Source organism: Thermobia domestica, chromosome 14 (genome assembly GCF_964235325.1).
Source record: "Thermobia domestica chromosome 14, izTheDome1.hap1.1, whole genome shotgun sequence".
Lineage (NCBI taxonomy): Eukaryota > Metazoa > Arthropoda > Insecta > Zygentoma > Lepismatidae > Thermobia > Thermobia domestica.
The window spans coordinates 38,390,154-38,409,910 of NC_137467.1; the positions used below are offsets into that span (position 1 = coordinate 38,390,154).

The 19,757-nt window shown below is 33.9% G+C and overlaps 1 protein-coding gene across 2 annotated transcripts in view; it reads right to left on the reverse strand.

Moving 5' to 3' along the window:
- LOC145669637 (uncharacterized) overlaps nucleotides 1–19,757 on the reverse strand; it is a 30,951-nt gene that overhangs the window by 10,213 nt on the left and 981 nt on the right. The window contains exon 2 of one of the 2 annotated variants that reach the window (XM_081737879.1): nucleotides 10,869–11,402. The exons of the other annotated variant lie outside the window; for it this stretch is intronic. Within the exon in view, the coding sequence (XP_081594005.1) occupies nucleotides 11,369–11,402 (34 nt within the window). The 3' untranslated portion in view covers nucleotides 10,869–11,368. Of the gene's footprint in view, nucleotides 1–10,868; nucleotides 11,403–19,757 lie in introns of those variants that run through there. 2 annotated transcript variants of the gene reach the window in all.

A 19,757-nucleotide genomic window follows, 5' to 3' on the forward strand; every position in this document is an offset into this window, starting at 1 on the left:
TTACTTATATAGAGCAATTTACTTATATGGAGAAGTATATCTACCTACTTCTTGGGAAAAAAGATCGAAGAATCACTATTTTTTTTTCGATAATTCACAGTAATATTTCCTGTTTCATTCCCGCGTTACTACAATACAATACTCAGGGAAGAACACTTACGGACACTCTTCAATAAGTATATATACGTACCTTTAACGGCATCATACATAATATACCTTCTTTAAACACACACTTCGAGGAATAGAATTACGTAATACTATATGACTAATGTTGTAACGAACACTGGACATTTATAAACACTTACAACGTAAAAACAACAAAATAATAATAATAATAATAATAATTAACATATGAAATAAATTTTCAAGAAAAATTTTTCCCGACTTTACCACCCCATTTTGAAGAAACTATACATTTTGTTTATACTATTTCAGTCAAAATATGTTTTCTTCGCCAATAAAGTACGAGTTAAAATCAAGTTCCTGCACAAATCCTCAACCAGGGACAATAAGCTTAAGCTTGGTCTGGTTGTATTTACTGTACTATCTGTTAAATTTCAAAGCTGAAGTTAAGCATTGGTTTTCTGCAGATTTTGTTGCAGAGGTAGCACCCTCGTGATCAGGTGTTTCTTTTGCTGGTTACGAAAAAGTACAACATACTGAACATACGTTCGCGAAATTGTGAATGAAGGCCGAAAGAGTAACTCAATTGCAAGAAACGTGACCTTCATTTGAAGTTTTCATAGTAATTTTCAATGTGTACTTTTAGCAGTAATAGCTTAAAAAGTAAAATATATATATTTCACTTTAAATTTTAGTATACATTCAAGAATATACCAAACTCATTCACCCAGTGTTTAACCAAACCCGAAGTCCCACACCTCATAAATTTAACTTCTCGACTGGGTATCATCCTACACTAAACCATGCCAACTTTCATCATTATAGCCCATTCTTAGAGTATCGTATCCTATAGTATTATCTTCTCCTTTTTGACACACCAAAATTTCACAAAAGTTTTACAGTTCACAAGCATATTAGTGACGCAAGCGACGTGACTCGCCTATCGTAGACATATCTTTTTCATTATTTGTGTAAAAATGTGATGTTTTTTATTGTAATTGTTAACTAAATATATAGCACGTAAAATTTCTTTTCGTTCATCTCACGCTACGTAAGTTATTAAATTTAACGTCTTTTTCCTGATTGTTAATAACCATCTTTAACTCTTTCAGCACTGACCTACACAATTGTGCAGGTAGGTAGAATCACCAACATATACAATTCCGGCCGAACATTATGTTTACACTAAGGTAACTATAATGAAGTTCAAAAGTTACAAAATTCGTAAAATATCTGTGTTTATGAACAACTGATACGGTGTTAGCGGAATGTGTGAAATAACCAACGTAAATGTCGGAATGGTAAAATCTTGTACTGATTAAAACATACAATATTTGCTCGAAAACGAACAAATAACAGCAGTGCCTAGTACTAAAATAATATTTCAAATCAGGATAAAGGTTAAAATTCATGCCAGTAAAAAAGAAAGTGTGAAGGTGGCAAATTTTTTATTAATCATTCACGTAACTTCTGCCAAATATCTGTTGCGTAGCTACAACTTTTTTATGCATGGCTAAAAGTATCAACCTGGTGGGGTTTATTAAACATTTTATACAATACCCAAATTAAACAAGTAAATATCGTTTCACAATCGACTTCCAAATTATGCGAATTCAATATTCAAACATGATGTAGTACATCTATAACAATATGTTCCCATATATAAACAAGATCGTAGAAGGAATCTGTTCCTTGGACGCTAGATCTATCTCAAATATGTATTACTAGTTATCCGTTACTCTTTCATTTCTATAGAGATAAATGTTGAAAAAACTTGTTAATTTGAAGCACTTCTAATCTTAATAGAAAGCTAAGGAAGAAGACAGAACGTATCGTTGGGACGCTGACCCGATCACAGAAGAGCTGCTCGACAGCTTATACAGTTTTTCTCTATGAAAATCCGATAACAGGATTACTAATCACTTACAAAACAACAGCTGCTACATACCTGTTATTATTTTCGTTTTATAGCGATAAATGTTGAAACCGGAGACGGATAATTTTAACCATGTCCAGTTGGAATTGAATTTCAACGGAAAAAATGAACATACTATTTGAATGCAGAATCGATTACAAGCAACTGCAACGTGATAGATTTAACACTCTTCCTCTAATCAAATAAGTAATGAAATTGGATGTAATAGTAAATTTGAACTACTTCCGTATTTGAGATGTATACAGTAAAAAAAATAGTCGTGATATTACGCCAGATTCGACACCAGTTTTGGAATATGTTAATTTTTAAATTTATTAACGAAGCCTCGTATATGGAGGAGGACACTGATCACGTGAGTGCTGCATTTCTGGTGACTGTTTCTTTATATCTGACTTTCGGGACAATCACCCTCCACCTACGCACTGCTATAACTAAAAGCTAATAGGACGATAATTCCGGTCCCAATGCTAGGAGTGAAAATCGGGATTTTCCCAGCTGCTCATATCAAGCTTTGTTTGGTAAAAGAACCTTGAGTGCTTTGCACGAACACCTGGTCGTCGCTCGGAAAGGCACACACGAAGGCGAGTGGGGTTCATTGTTCTAAAGTAAACACACGTTATACACTTATGAGTGCTCCCCTTGTGCGGATTGAGCTTCGCAAGCTAAATCGCCGTTTGCATACGTGAGAGCCTTGTTTTACTTTATCATCAGTGATTGTACGATATTTGCATACTCCTTCGTGTAAAATATTTTTTCTAATATTGTGCAGAAATCAGTAGTGAAGTGACTAGTACATATGTGTTAGCACCTTAACATTCGTTTGTAATTTCAGTTTTGTGTGACAAACTCTGGCTCCAAATCATTGAAAAGGAACGAATATTTGTGCCGGCTTGGACGATCGCTTATTACTATCAGCAGGGGACTCCAGCGGACCCTTGGGATTATCCGACGTGGAACGTCTGAGATTGTTATTACTGCAAGGACCCTGAAGGAGTTGACAGGTCGAAGATTATTGTGAGTACGTGAAATCTTAATTTATCATTTGTGCCACACGGCCATCTGTATTAAAAGAAAAAAAATAAGATAAAGGTGGAGATAAAGAAGTCGAAACGGCCGTAAACATATACAGTAAAAGCTACTTGTGCATTTTTAACCTTTTGATGTTCTTTTAATTTGTATGAATTACATTCAGTATTATTAGATTTTCTATACAGTTTAACCAGGTTTTGTGATTTGCATCGCAAGTTAATTTTAGTTTTTTTTTTTTTTTTAATATCTGAGCTTAATTTGATCATTTGCTCACTTTTCCATTTTTTCGATATCTACGCTTTGTTTACCGTTCTCCCAGCTTCGGTTTATGACAAAACGTAGGTACGGAAGAAATCGTGATTTGTCGTAGCAAAGCTGGGATAAACGGAATAAACAAGTGACAGAGAGAGAGAGAAGGATGTGTAAACTTTTGGAAAAAATGTGAAAATCAATATGAGCGTTACGATTATATTTACGAGATTCTAACAACGACAAAAAACACGATTTTACGGCCACATGAATAACCCATGCAGTCAAAAGAAAGAAATAGAAGTGTAAAGATATTTGACCAAAACTAGCCTCCACTAACCACTGGTAAATAAAATTAAGATATCTACAGGAAATGCAGAAAACAAATTATTAATAACAAAACAATATGTTTTGAGGGTAAAATATAGCTTGTACCAGGCGATATTTGAACGCGGGTTGTTTTAAAAAATAACACGACATAGTTCCGATGTATTCCTGCGAGAGCTTGCGCATATTATTTTCGTAGTTTTATTTACACTGCACGAACTGCACTAACAAAGCTACAAAATGTCGTTCCCGCATGGAATATTGGTGAGGACACCTCCTTGAAGAGGTAGAACTGGCTTCGTAGATTTATGAAATCAACTTTCTAATCATCTTTAAGGAAGTAGTGTGAATATCGTATTTGGGAGATCACTCTTCAAATCGTCGGTTCCTTCCTGTTCCCCCCAACCATAGGTAGGTGGGCAACATGAAAATTATGAAATTTTTCTCTACCATGGAAGATCAGTTTTAAAATTTGACAACGTCTCTTCTTCGTAACTGTCTACATACTATGTCCTTCGTCTTCGTTTTCCTGGAATTCCTATTGCATTTCCCGCTATCAGCATGGTCATAAAATCGGAGTGCCGAATAAGGTAGCCAAGCATGCTTTTTCTTTTTTTACTATTATTTTCATGATCTGTTGTCCTTCATAAGCGTCCCTTAGACCTTGCTTATTTATTTTTTTTCGGTCCATGTTATACGCAACATTGTGCGCCAATACCAAATTTGAATTGCTTCTATCTTTGATAGATTAGCTTTTCTCAATGCAAGTAATCGATTAATCCTACATATATGTAGACGCAACAGTAAGTTCTGAAGATTGTGGATTAACTTTTGACTGATCTTGATCTACAGATCCAAGGTTTTCTTTCTGAAGCCGCATGTTTAGCCATAGACATCTAAAAACCGTAAATAAAATTAAAAATTGAAATGGAACCGGGGCCAACTATACGGCAGTGTGCAGTTAAATGGTTGTTTTGAACATACGCCTTAGATTGTTCCTCTATTTGGACAGCATGTAAGACTCATTCTAAATATTCTCCGTTCCATTCGCCTACAGTTTGCTTTTCAATGAATTAAGCATTGTAAATTATGTTCGCTGTTGATTCTAAAAGCGATTTGTTCCGTAAGGGAAGAGAAAAACCCAAACAGAAAAATGGGGCAAGAGATTAATCCAGACTGTCTATGCTTAAGAGTTAAAATTTTGTTGTTCTGTCCATCTTTCGTTGTCTCAGAATGATGCACATTATTATATTCATTTTGTTTGCATTAATTTTCATCTCTTAGAATTCAACGTGAATGTAATTTATCCTATCTATCTAGTGCTTCTCTAAGTGATGCCGAAATATTATTTTTTTCTTGCTCCAATTGGAGAAATATCCTTGCGTGTCATGGTCGGTGTCCAGCTATAAGACATACACTGAAACAATTTACCTGGATGGAGGAGCTACTATTTCTTAGTACGCCAGCCTCCTTAAATGTTAATGGTTAGCTGACTAGGACAAGTAACAAAAAATTGGATTAAAAAGAAATAGGTGAACATTTAAGAATGAATTCTAAAAATTCCTATTAGTAATGTACCTAAAAACAATCTTCAAAGAAAATGCAAAACTTGGTGGAAATTAACCATAAAAGTAAAAATTGAATACATTCCAACTATTAAAATTAGGAAAGCTGAAAGAGAATTACACAAAGAAACGATGGAAATTGTTACAGGTCATAGATCCTGTATTTTTTATACTAGAAGATTAAACATCAAATATGACTAACATGTTACTGCATGGTAGACCAAACGCCGAACTAACCTATCGGCCATGGGTTTACGCTCCCATGCCACGAATGCTTCTGAAGTTTGATTCCATAGATATAAAATAATCAATCTATCTTTGAATTATATTATATTCAACTTTTCAATTTGGAATTCATGAAAATGTTTAAATATTTTGTTCTGTAGCTATATTTTGCACATTACAAGTTGGTAGCATTGTTATCCTGGATGTGTATATAAAATTGCCTTCTGCCAATTTTGATGACTTACTACGGTACCTGTGTTTCGAGCAGGTGTGTTTCCAAACCTAGTAACTTTTTGTGAAATAGCTATCGTTTTGCTGCGATTTTTTCTTTTCCTTTTTTCTTTTTTTTTTTTTTTTGAAAGAAGAATGTAAGATGAATATTGTGTAGAAGCTGTACCGTATACTGTATGAATAGTGTATAGAAGCTGTACCGTATAAGAGATGTAAAGAGTAGTTACCAACCTTATCTCTCAAGATTTGTGTGTTTCTAAGATTCCTGAAGGCAATGGTTTCATGGTAAGTTCAAGGTCCAAACATAACAGTGTCTGGAGGAAGGTAAGATCATTATGTGGTTTCATTAAGTTTCTGGTTTCAAGTTTGTTAAAGTTTAGTTCTGCGCTTAAATACAATTACTATTGATGCGAATACAGTATATACTGGACATTTCTGATTGGGTATATACTATTCATTTCACTCCGTTTGCTTGTTTGGAAATAGCTCCGCAGCTGTGCTAATGATGACACTAGGAAAGTAGTACCCAAATCATGTGCTGTCCTATCATGATATTATTGCCACCTTGCATACAGTTTTGATATTTCGTGACTTCTCACGTCACACTCAGTTAAAATATAAATTAGTTGTTTAACAAATTGTTCATTACCACAAACAAGTAATAAAAATATCATTTAAATTATTGTGACGATTCTCATACTACTTGGATACAAAATAGAAAATATCTATGTTGCAAGTGCTATGTTGCTACTTGCTAGTATCCTATGAGCTTTGAGCTCTCTGCAAGTGCTAATCGAACAAATGTCAAGCATGGAATATTTTGCTGGTAAATTATCTGTATTTTGAGAACCTTTAATTTCAAAACTGACTTCGAAAAAATCTCAGCCTTCCACTTTTTTTCGCCAACTGGTAACACTACTTGAAATGGAAAATTTAAATCTAATTTTTGAGGCTTCACTCGTAAACTTCCTGATTTTATATGGAATAGCTCAGTGTTTACATCTTTAAGTGAAAAAATATGGAACTGTCCAGAAAGGCAGTATGATGTATGATAAAAGCTATCAATACACACAAGTACTGACAAAATGGTAGAAAACTCATATCTTAGTGGAATTCAATCGAAAATAGTGTGAAAAAAAAACTTTTAAAAATTGAGAGAAGGTTCAAATTAAAGAAAGGGAAATATACGTGGAAACACAAAATAAATCAAAAAACGGATACACAAGTAAACTATAAACCATTAGCTCCATAACCTTCCCGTCAGTCTTGGTTCCTTGTACTCTCACGTTCCTGCACTTTCGATTGGATCATGGAATATATTCCCCCGTGTAAGAAATATAATAAAAGTGGACAATAGTTTTTCTTAAAGCAGTTTATATCTTTCTCTCATAAAACCTTAGATTCATAGCCATCATCGTGCTTTCCTAATGTAAACCTGCAATCCAGAATGAAATTCAGCTTAGACAGTGTAGTTCTCTATGCTACTAAAATATTTTGTTCGAAAGTCGGGATGTACTTAATAATTTCGTATTTATGATTATATTTTTAATCTGAACTGTACAGGGCTAATTTATAAATAAATAAATAACGCATCGCTGGCACTTTATGAGTGCATCTCATTAACCCAAAATGAAATTTGCCTTAACATCGGTCTGAAACAAATTTAAATAATAATGATGATGTCAGGCTACAGGAGTTCTATATATAAGAACGAAAAGTCCATTATAAAATACAGTTCTCAAATGTACTGCGAGAACATTATCTGATAAAATGCTGCTGCCCCTTAACAAAAATTGAAACTAACGTTACTCAGAAATCGATTAGTAGTCATAATGACTACTTCCCTTTAGAGGAAAACTGAAAAGAAGAAGCCGACGTTGGGCACATTTTTAAAGGTACTAAGATTCTATTTTGTCAAAAAACATACTTTGCATAGTTATTTTGTAATGATAAATCTATTCTTACTCTTCTATTCCAAAGTTTTTTTTAAATAAAAAACACAAAATCCTGCGGGACTTGTATGTAGGGCCATTCTCACTTAAGTACAATCTAAAAGCAGAGTAACAACATTTATTTCACTCAAATAATAAGAAATTTCTTGATCTTAAATTACATTCTCTGCAGCTAGAAGCAAAATAACTGGCAATAGCTGATAAATTTCGCAATATGTTTCAAATAGAATGGTTGGGAAATTTTTCAAAGTTTGTACTTGGGTTATTCTTACATTCGTCTATATTCTCGAATAGGATCTCAATTCATTTCACTCGCCTAAAAGAAATGAAACGGTCTCAAATTATACCATCCGCAGAGTAGGAGCCGTTCTGATCACCACGTTTGAAACAAGTTTAATGCTACGATCAAATTTCTTTCACTGTTTGTCAGTACGGACATTAATACTTCCTTCTTCATTAAAAAAAAAATACTCACGAGTTTCTTGCCTCTTATACTAGGAATAGCAGTATGTCATATATACCTCTACGATAGGCTCAGACCACCGCGAAAAAAAAATCGAATTGGAAAGCGCTTGAAATAGAACGAGTTAAAACTTTCTTTGTAGTTTCCAGCTAAAGATATTCTTACAAATTTCTAAATTGTAGGAAGCACAAACTTCTAATTTGTTACAGTTAACTACTAAAAATGAAAATAAATAAATTATTTATTCCGTAAAGTTGGTTGTAGAATAGCTGGAAAGTAAAACGTACAAATCCGAAACAAGGAAATCCGAAGTCAGGAAAATATTTTCAATCCTTCTTCTTGGACTATTATCAAACTTGTGGTTGGTAATAATACTTTTTCCGCTTCTTAACACAAAGGATATAATTTGAAATTGTCTTATCCGTAATAACTGAGGGAAACACATTTATTGCTACATGATACAATGTAAAACCTACAATTATGTCTGTAGATAACATAAACTAAAATCATCCATTTCTTCTATTTTTTACCTACTCTAAATTTTGAACTTTCATTTACGCGCTCTGAGGGACTAAGTTGGAGTTGTTTCACTTCAAATCACATTATCGCTACCCGATGAGTGAAATAATTAGTTATCATTTTCTACAATCTAGGAAGGGATAATAATATCCTTGGTAAGAACTATACAATTATACCCAATCGTTTTATTTGTAACATGTGTAGAATTTGGATCTATTAACCTTTACTTTGCCAGTACACTGCCAGAATAGTAAATCCGTTCTTTCCCGCGTGCCACTGTACTGACACAGGCGAAAGGTCTACTTTGACCCGCGAGCACACATTTTTTTTTTATGATGTGCCTTATTGTATGAAGAGATAGTCCATAGTGAAAGGAACCAAAAACGTTGGTTCTCAACTCGCTCGCGGTGCGCTGGCGGGTCAAAGTAGACCTTTCGCCTGTGTCAGTACAGTGACACGCGGGAAAGAACGGATTTACTATTCTGGCAGTGTACTGACAAGCCGTAAAATAAAGGTTAATGGCGTGCGTTCTGCTTTTCACCATAGGGGTTATAATTTGCAATCACACCATTTAAAGGACAAGAGAAATAACTAAAATTTTCGAGGGCCTTACAGAAAGAATGGGCTTAGATATGAACCAAACAATTTCTTACTTTTTTATTTGAGGTCCTGAATATTCCAGGGTTTCCTTCCTGGCCTATAAAATCCCGGGATGGAATTTATTTCTATTTCTTTACTTTATCTTCCAAATTATAGGAACAATATGACTAATTACTTTATTTTAATATATTATGACTTCCTTCTAGGTTTTAAAGAATTTGGTCATTAAAAAAATTAAAATCATTTGACTGTACTTTATATAACTAATAATATGATTTTCTTAACTTCCATTTCCATTTGAACTGAAAAGTAGGGTAATTGTTTAGTATTGGGGCCCAAAACTAGCAAAGCGTAGGACAATTTACGGAACAAAAGAGTTGATAGTGATGTTCAAGTACTCAAGAAAGTATCGAACACAATTTTTAGGGCGGTAGGAGATTTGCACAAAGCTTAAGTGTAAGAGGAAGTGATTTATGTGAGAAAAGGAAGTGAATTGCTGGCAACGAAGATAGAAAACAAAGAGCCCTGCGGGACTCTATGCCGACTTCACTCGGTAACGCTCGCTCGGCAATGCCGTCTGAATTTAATGTTGGTAACGTAATTTAACATATGAAGCCATAAAGCAACCGCATTAGAATATCGCAAAAAGTAGGAGCATATGATGGTCCACCAAAGATAAACAATAGCCAAAATAGCGAAGTACTGATTTCCAAATGATGAAAAGAAACATTTTAAAAGTAATTTAGAATTACGTAGAAATAGAGATGTAGCACTATTAATAAACCCTGAAACACTGTTAGTAATAGACGTCGGTCTGTCTCCTGTCTCTGGCTTGAATTTTTGAAGAGGTATTCGGATTTCACTTACATGTGAATTAAAGCATGACATTTCGAGAAATGGGCAGGAAGAAAGGTCGTGTGGCAATATTACATGCTAAATTATAGATAAGAATTTTTCTTGCAAATGTTGTGAACATACATATTTATGCCTAAATGTTGACAAAATTGTGGGACATGTGTCTTCTGGCAGTTACCCAACCTAATTTGTTTATAACATATAAAATTTAATACGTTTATATCAGTAGTAGAGTCAAGTTTAGAAAATCCACTTACATGTAAATTTAAACTCTTTAGCGGTTTAAAAGTATGTGGACTTACTATACTATTTTTGAAACATATTTTCTTTCGTAGATCATATTGCAAATAAATAACCGTTTATGCATACTCTCTAAATATAAAATAACATAACATCGTTCAGAATATACATTTTAAAGACTTCTCTGGGGACAACTGTAATAATATACTGTGATATACAGAGGATTTTAACTTTGAACTGATATATAGAAATAGAATGCATTTTTGTGATTGTTCATAAATTCCCAAAAAATTCCCATTTTTGGGAATCTTTCCGTGAATATTCCCGGGAATTTGCCCATCACTAGTCTTGTCATGTTCTCGTCATAGCACAGTTTGTGCAAGTAGATAAAGCCTTCGCCGTTGTTCGAATTGCTAGCGCGTGCCATTGGTGCACGTGGTCCCGAGTTCGATTCCCGACGTAAAAGTGCTAAAAATTAATTTTACAATCAGTTACATTAATTAATTAGGCGTCAACAGCGCAGAAGTTAGAGGGAAAAAAGAGACAAATAGCATGTTCTTAATTATATCATATTATAGCTAAATTCTGGATTGCAAAATAAATTAATATCAGTATAACATATGTATTTCAGGAGAGCTGTAAAGTGGTACTATTTGATTTTTATTGGAGACACGGTGGCTGAGTGGCAAAGCTGTGCTAGTTCGTTTAGTTTCCGTCAAGCGGGTTTTTAGTTAAAGAACAAAAACGTGTACCTGGGTTTTCGCGGTATTCTGACGTTTCCTCCCACTTTTTCACTGTACCGTTCATTCATTGCTGTCATCACCGTCTGCCTTCGTGCATAATTAAGTAACATTAAAGTAAAAGTAATAAAATCTAGAACACCTTTTTCTTAATATATAAAATGATTAGCCCGCTGGCCGGATTCCGGCTTACAAAACATAAATCACATCTGGAATGTGTATTAATTTTTAAATATACCACCATATTTCTCGGGACTAGCTTTGTAAATGTGCTTTACAACGATATTTATTGGACAGTTCCCTCTGGAGGACTTTCAAAGCACAACTGCATAATTAAACCTCCAATTGCTGTAAATAAAAATACAACTTCAACAATACAATACAATACAAAAATACAACTTTCTTTGTAGTTTCCAGCTAAAGATATTCTTACAAATTTCTAAATTGTAGAAAGCACAAACTCCTAATTTGTTGCAGTTAACTACTAAAAATGAAAATAAATAATTATTTATTCCGTAAAGTTGGTTGTAGAAAGCCGCAAATAAAAGGTACAAATTCGAAACAAGTCGGGAAAATATTTCAAATCCATATTCTTGAAATATTATTAAACATGTGGTTCATAATAATAGTTTTTCCGCTTCTCAACACAAAGGAGATAATTTGAAATTGTCTTATCCGTAATAACTGAGAGAAACACATTTGTTGCTATATGATACAATATAAAACATACAGTTATGTCCGTAGATAAGAGAAACTAAAATTATCCATTTCTTCTATTTTTTTACCTACTCTAAATTTTGACTTCTTATTTACGCGCTCTGAGGAACTAAGGTGGAGGTGTTTCAATTCAAATCACGTTAACGCTACCCGATGAGTGAAATAATTAGTTATCATTATCTACAATCTAGGAAAGGATAATAATATCCTAGGTAAAGCTATCCAATTATACCCAATCGTTTTATTTGTAATATGTTTAGAATTTGGAACTATTAATGGCGTCCGTTCTGCTTTTCAACATAGGGGTTATAATTTGAAATCCCACAATTTAAAAAACAAGTGAAATGACTAAAATTTTCGAGGGCCTTAGAGAAAGAATGGGTTTAGATATGAATCACAAACAATTTCTTACTTTTTTTTCTTTATTTGAGTTGTGTTTCCAAACTGTAGTGATTATTGTCATTTTCGATTTCGAGTGTTGAATGCTTTAAAGATTATTATAAATATTTTTATACATAACTGGAATCATTATGTATTGTCCACGATTACTCAATAGGTTATGATTATTAATACCGGTAGATATTTTTGCTATGTCTTTTTTATGTTATGTTAAACAAATGATACACATTACCAATTTTTTCTGTAGTATTAGGTAAAAATTCATATTATAGTACTGTACGAACTTGTATTTTACGATGCGCCAGGCGAAATAGCACTAGCTTCAGGCAAAAACTGTGCATACAAAAAATTCGAGATAGGAAGCTGATAAGAATAAATAAGAAAAGCAACAATCTTGCGATTTTAATGTCTTTTCCGGTACATTTGATATTCCTTATCATAATTATAATAATAATTATTATTATAAAACTTAAACAAAATAAATACCAATTACAAACACCTACTACGCTAGAATACTATGGATTCGATAGTGATAGCGGCCCTATTTGATCATTTTCTCATCTCTACTCTACCTAATATTTTGGGGTCTTTCACGTCTATGTTAGTTATAAGTGTATATTAACTAGTTCTTATAAATTAGTATACGAATCGACCTTCATCCTCCTAACGTGATGACAGGCAAAGAGAAAGAGTAAGTTTATAACATCTTTAACACTTCCTTTTCCCAAGTTAAGGTAAACCGAATAATGATATATAACCTACCGTTTAATCAAAACTAGGATGTCTTGCATAAAACTACTTTGAAGTACAATAAGACGGGGTTACTTTGTACAAAATTTGAAAAGAGATTCACAGTACTCTGTCGGTAAAACCATGAACAGCAGAGAGGAAGTTTCAACTGCCACCGTAAGATAGAACATGTAACTGTGTTTCGGCTATAATGTTTGCGGTTAATTCAGTTCAAATTACCGGGAAAGTTCTAGTAGAGGCAAAGGCTGATAAAGGCTGCAAAGTCACTGTAAAGGATGATAAAATTTAACAGATATCATCTATAAGAATTTCTGTCGTAGTTAAATTAGTTCCGAAGAATACTACCATGTATAATGGGACTTTGATGCAGTAGTTGAAATTGAAATGTGAAACGTACTAGTCATAAAAAACGAAAAACTGGGAGAAGGCGTTTAAGCCTTTACTAGGGGTTAATTTGCACCAGTGCAAAATACCGTTTAGATAGGGAATTATTACCACTGGAGCCTCCTGTGTTTTAAATTTAGGTAAATTTCTTATTTAGATAGATGCTGGAATGGATTACTTGTTAGAAAACAAGTAATCAACAGTGGCAGATCCAGAAAAGTAGTATGAGAGGCGCTTCATTTAAAAATACTTTTAAAAAAATCACTAGACTTTTGGGGACTGGGCTTGCAGCTTATACACGTAGGAATCACTAGCAATAGATTTTTAGGCAAACCTTTACTTTGACTCAAACAGTGACTGCAACGATTTATCTGATCCGGTGTCGGAAGCAGTTTAGGAATGATTCCCAAAATGCTCCAGTTTGCTCCCGGATCCGGATCAGTTGATTCGGTTATGGTTACTGTCCGAGTCAAAATAATGTACAATGTTAAGAATTATACTATAAAGACAAAGACCAAAATGTTACTAAACACCATTCTTAATCAATCCAGGTGAAGTGGTGACTATCAATATTGATATCTATATGGGGACTACCACCCCACCTACACCCTACTCAAGTACCATAAAAACATCCAAAAAAATAATATTTAGTCAAACCACTACTATAAAGCTAACTTAAGAAGGAAAAAAATTTTAAAAAAACACTCATCACTAATTATAAATCAGTGAAGCATGGCAAGGTAAAATAAATTACATTTCACCAAGATAATGGAACAACCAGCAGCAAAATAAATAATTTGCCAAATACTCAAATGCAAAGCAAATCAGGAATAAAATAATATCAATTAAAAAACGAAAGCACTCGCCGTTTCGCCATACCAGAACTCTCATGAGTAATGAACTCATAGCTTCTGATTCCCGAAAAGTAAATGGCAGGAACACATGCGCAATACTCAACTACACATTACTGAATAATGCTCGTTTCTGCACAGACGTCGATTTATTAAAGCGAGCAAACTTGTTATTATTACAAACAAGACTTAGCAATAAACGCTCACTTTTACCATACATCGGGAATATCTTCAGCGTTCGACCACAACCATCACAGGTTTTCTCTAACTCAATTAAACCACAGTGCTGAAAAGCGATATGAGTTAGTATCCGAATCTAATACAACTTATTTAAAAACGACAAGTTCAAATTCTTTGAAACGAAATCTTAATTACACGCTCACCGCATTCCACCAGCAACAGCACACACATACAAGCAGACAGAACATGTGACGTCAGAGTAACAAACTGCCATATGAGTGTACAAAGACACTTAGTGGAAAAAATATGAACTACCACCAATCTCTGAACTAAGACGTCAAACCAAAGGCACGAACAATTCCAACAAGTGACTCACGCAGAAACAGTTTCAGGAAGTGACTAAACCTGTAAGAACCGATTAAAGTCACTGTTTGAGTCTAATTGCAGACTTGGCGTTAAAAAAAAAATCATGCAATTTTGGGTGGGTTTCAGCCTGAAAGTTACAAACCCCCATAAATCTTAAACTGATTAGTGTTCGGATCATATTCTTGGAAAAAGGGAATAACCAAATCAAATCAGTTTACAAAAATGATTTTTTTCTGTTCGTTAGTTGGCACTTTTGTCGGAAAAAAATTAACCTATTAGAATGAGGTTTCAGAGTCGGTAACAGAAAATACATAATTTCCTTTACAAATATCGATAATTCAAAGTAAGTACTGATACCGGTACCATCATTATAATATCAATGTTAATAAAATGCATGCAGTTTTGTGCAGAGTGTAAAATGTTTAAATACTGAATGAAAATATTGCACAGAAACGTATGTTCAACATACTTTTTTGTATGTTGTTGAAAGGAACCCCATGTATGAAACGTTTCACATTTCAATTTCAACAATTGAATCAAAGTCCAATTATACGCACTATTATTCTACGAAACTAACTTAACTTTGACGGAAATTCTTTTAAATTTAGTCTATTTTTACAGTAACTGCTTTCCATACCACTACAACAGACCCTCTTGGTAATTAGAACTGATGCTAACCCCCCACATTATAGGCAAAATACAGTTACATGTTCTATCTTAAAGCGTAGTTGAAACTTCTTGTTTACAGTTCATGGTTGTACTGACAGAGGTCTATGAAACTCTTTTCATATTTCGTGCAAACTAACGACCGATGTGCAAATTAACCAAGTGTTACGGTATCTAGTAACCACTGTAAACGAAATGGAGTATCAACATTCAATGTGCCAAATCATGACACGGGACTAGAAAAATGTTTGGGAATGAAGGAATCCTTATAATTAAGAAATTACGTCCCTAATGTATTGTGGTACTTCGAAACACAAATATGCAAGCAAAGAAAGCATTTCAGAATGTTACCTATAAAAAACTTAGGAACGTCCAAGTACACATTCAACACGCAAGACATGTAAGTTTATCCTAAATAAAGTATTTTGCGCTATCCTCGTTTACCAACATTCTGCCTAATGCCCAGTGGCGGCCGGTGGTTTGTGGTTTCGGGTGTTGCAGTACGAACGATCGGAGACAGAAGATATAAAGTGGACTCATTGACTAATCAGCATAAATTTAGATGCAAATGCTATGTGACATGTTAAATTAAATAAAAATTTGTTTTTAAAAAACAAAAAATGCAGAACATTTAATCCAATTAATCACCTTATTTAATTAGTAAGTTCATTCTTCTCTCTTTGATTGGAACAAATCTGCCTAATACATGCTGGTTGAACTCTAATATTCTTATTGTCAGGTCTTTTTCGATGGAAAGCATAACCAATGGTGATAACCTTTCTTGGGACATTCAATTTCTTGAAAGCGTCAATTCTTTTTGATGTGAAAAAAGAACTTTTCTTCTTTTACTGACGGCATAGGTACAGTTAATATTAATTGCAGAAGCTTTGTAGATTCACTAAATATTTTTTCTAGATTTTTGTGAACAATTCATTCTAGCAAACTCAATCCCTGACAGTGATCCGAATTCCTCTTCAGTGTAGACTGAAGAGAGTTCGTAGCAGAGATTAATGTTATAAAAAATGTACATTGAACGCGCTTTATTCACAATTTATCTAGGAAAATTTCAAATAAATTGTGGAAATGTACCTAGTGTATACAACATTACTGCCATAAGGTGTCCTGTACACTTAAACCGTTTTTTTTTTTTCGAGCACTCTCCTGAATTGCACTTTGCTTGTTTTGTCTAAGCCTTAATTGTAAGTTTTTCCTCAGTTGAAAGCTGGACAATTTTTTTTGTAAGTTATTTACAGAAGTCATGATATGCAATTCATTCAGAATATGTAGGTTATGTACAGAATTAAAGCACACACAATAAAATTAAATCTAATAAGTAATAACCAAAACAGCTGATAGAAAAGAGATACTAGTATATGAATTGCGAATGTCACATATTCATACATAGGGCTGTAAACTGGCCGGATTTTCATTGGCCTGGTCGGAGAAATTGATGTTATTTTGATTAAAGCCGGTGACGGGTACAAACTTCTCACCAGCCCCTTTATAATCGTTTTGTTTTTAAAATTTGTATCTAGTTCGAAGTATAGATATTGAAAAGTAGCTGTCATTCTGTAATCTCAAAACTGTTACCTTTCACCATGTATCAACGATTAATACATTTTGTTCACCTGTTTAGAAAATTTTAGAGAGATGACAGGGACTGTATCAGGGAAAATTTGAAATTTACTTTCAAGGAATTTTATACATTTATTAAGAGTGGAAAAGGACTTCTTAAAGCAATTTTCTATAGCTGAAGTAGAGACTATATGTTTAAAGAGTGAATTTTATTTTCCAAATCCAAAATTGTCACGTAAAGATTATTATACTTTTGTTCATCTGTTTCGATAATTTTAAAGGAATGGTAGTTAATGGTAAATACAATAAATTGATCAATGCCGATTGATCAATTTCAGTTTCTCATTTATAGCACAATGTATCTATTATGGTTATTAGTGAATGTTCTAAGGACATACAGAATATATGTGTTAATGCACTTTCGTTCACGATAGTACATTTCCTTTCCATGGATAGGTCCGAACAGAGATACTTCACGCTGAGACCTAAATCACAGAGAATTTTGAGGAAGTGTCGGTTCTTTTTATTTTACAGAATTGGCAACCCTATTCATATATCAACACACATACACCCACATACTTGTGCGTAAAAGAAAAAAAGAACTACATTCCAAATCATCCGTCTTGGTTGTTACGCAATGCACGGTGAACACAATATACTTCCACATGAGGCGAAACAATGTTTATGAACGTTCTGAAAAGCAACCTTGAAACCCGCCAGATATAGGAACAATATGTTAGCTGGGAGGGGTCCAAAGTATTTGAGGAAGGTCCAATACGTCTACGTAATAACGAACCTGTCTTTTACTGTACCCGAAAAGATAAGTAATTCTTAATTACTGTCACCTATATTTTTAGAAAAAATGATAGAACGATTATTTCTATAAGAAAAGAAAGAGTACATGATGAGGCGTAAAATAAAATATTTAGCTTACATCAATCATTTCTCTGTTAAACAAGTATAGTTCGTTAAGAAAGTCTACAAATGCTAGTCGAGTTTCGAAATTTTCGGGAGGTCCGGACCCGGTGGACCCCCCTCGTGGCTACGCCTCTGAGCATTGCTAACTAGTCCCAAATTCAATGTGTCGTTCCCCACCATACAGTTCTATCAAGAGTATAAAATATACTTATTTTATAAAAGAAAAATGAATATACTAAAGTACTATCCACAGAGGGGGGGATCTGCATATTGAATTATTAATATTTGGTTCACAAATTACTGTACAAGAAATTTTCATTATGTATATAAGCTAAGAATTAACTTGTAAATGCGGTTCTACTTTCATTTGATTTCTGCTCTACTATATATTTTCTTTTTTATTTTGTAATTATGCTATCACTTTTTTTAATTGTCATTATATTGATTTGCTTCAGTATTAGTACCGTAATATAAAAATATGAATGCATAAAAACAAATTCCATTTGTTAACTGCTAGTGAAATAAAATTTAGCAATCTTATTTAGCGCGGAAAACCTTCTCGTTCACTAGAAACCGTGCTGTGTTGCAGAAGCACTGCAACGACCAGACCCTTTAACTTCTGAGATAGGGGAAAGGAGACTTAACATTTGCTCCAATTCCCGCGCTGAAGGAATCTGGTCGTTGCATGCTCGCTGCAACACAATATAAATTAGAGACTCTGTGACGGATTATTTTTCGCTTTTTAAAACCGATTAACGAAACGGACAGTTAGAGAAGTAAAAAAACATGTTATTTAAGGTGTATATGGGAGTATTAGAAAGTATTTTTTCTGTTCTTTACTACTATTGCTAATAATATTTTTTTCTTGAAATACTTTGGTCGTTGCGCAACGCTGCAACACTAACATTAGCCGCCACTGCTAATGCCCTAATCTGCATAGCAATCTTCCATTTTCTGGCCATCTAACGCATGCTCGTTACAGTTGTTTGTACAATAATTCATATATCATGTACGTTTACTAAACCCCTAAAGTGATCCTATATTGAGAAATGGAGGTCCATACCCTAGAAATGATTGCTGAGAATATAAAAAGTCGACTTCCTTGAAAGAAATTAGTGCAGCTATGAAATGAATTTATGTATGGACCTCTACAAATAATGAACATCCATTGTTGGTAAAAATATTCTTTATTTTGTATTTTGCTAATGTCTTTGTAAGCCCTCCGGAGAAATGTGGCTAGACACATTTGAGCTAAATCCTGAGTAAAATTACAAACGTTCATAGTTTTTGTTCCAATATAATACGTTCCACGTTTAATTTGGAAAATTTTAGGATAATCTCATTCTCGCGATTTCTTTTTTTTTTACAAATTCTCTATATAAATAAAACAATATCGTCGAGCACCTATATTTTGAATATGCGCAACAATTAGTGAGTAATGTGTAATCAATAATAAAAGAATCTACCTCATAGGTCCTCATCATTTCCCAGGACTCACGAAGTTCAGTCTTTTACGGATTATTTATTGAGGATCTAGTAACTTGAAAATGGGGTAACAAAGCGACTTTCATTTACTTATCGACTGAAACTTGTACATGACATACCACGATTTCTGTACGTGGTGCAAGAGTTAGAACTATCCTCGAGTACGGTGCACTTTATGTGCGCCTCTGTAGTGCCCTTGTACTTTATATTTCACTACTGTGTGGCGGGGGGGGGGGGACTTGAACACATATTGCATGTCTTGTGCTCGTGGATACTTCTTACTGTTGCATTACGTACAAACGTGATGGTATTTTATGTAGAAGTTGTAATAACACACATAAGAAACGGTGTACTCATACTGCATATTCCAGTGTGAGTACAAAATGATCTGGGTTTCTTATGTGTTCTATTA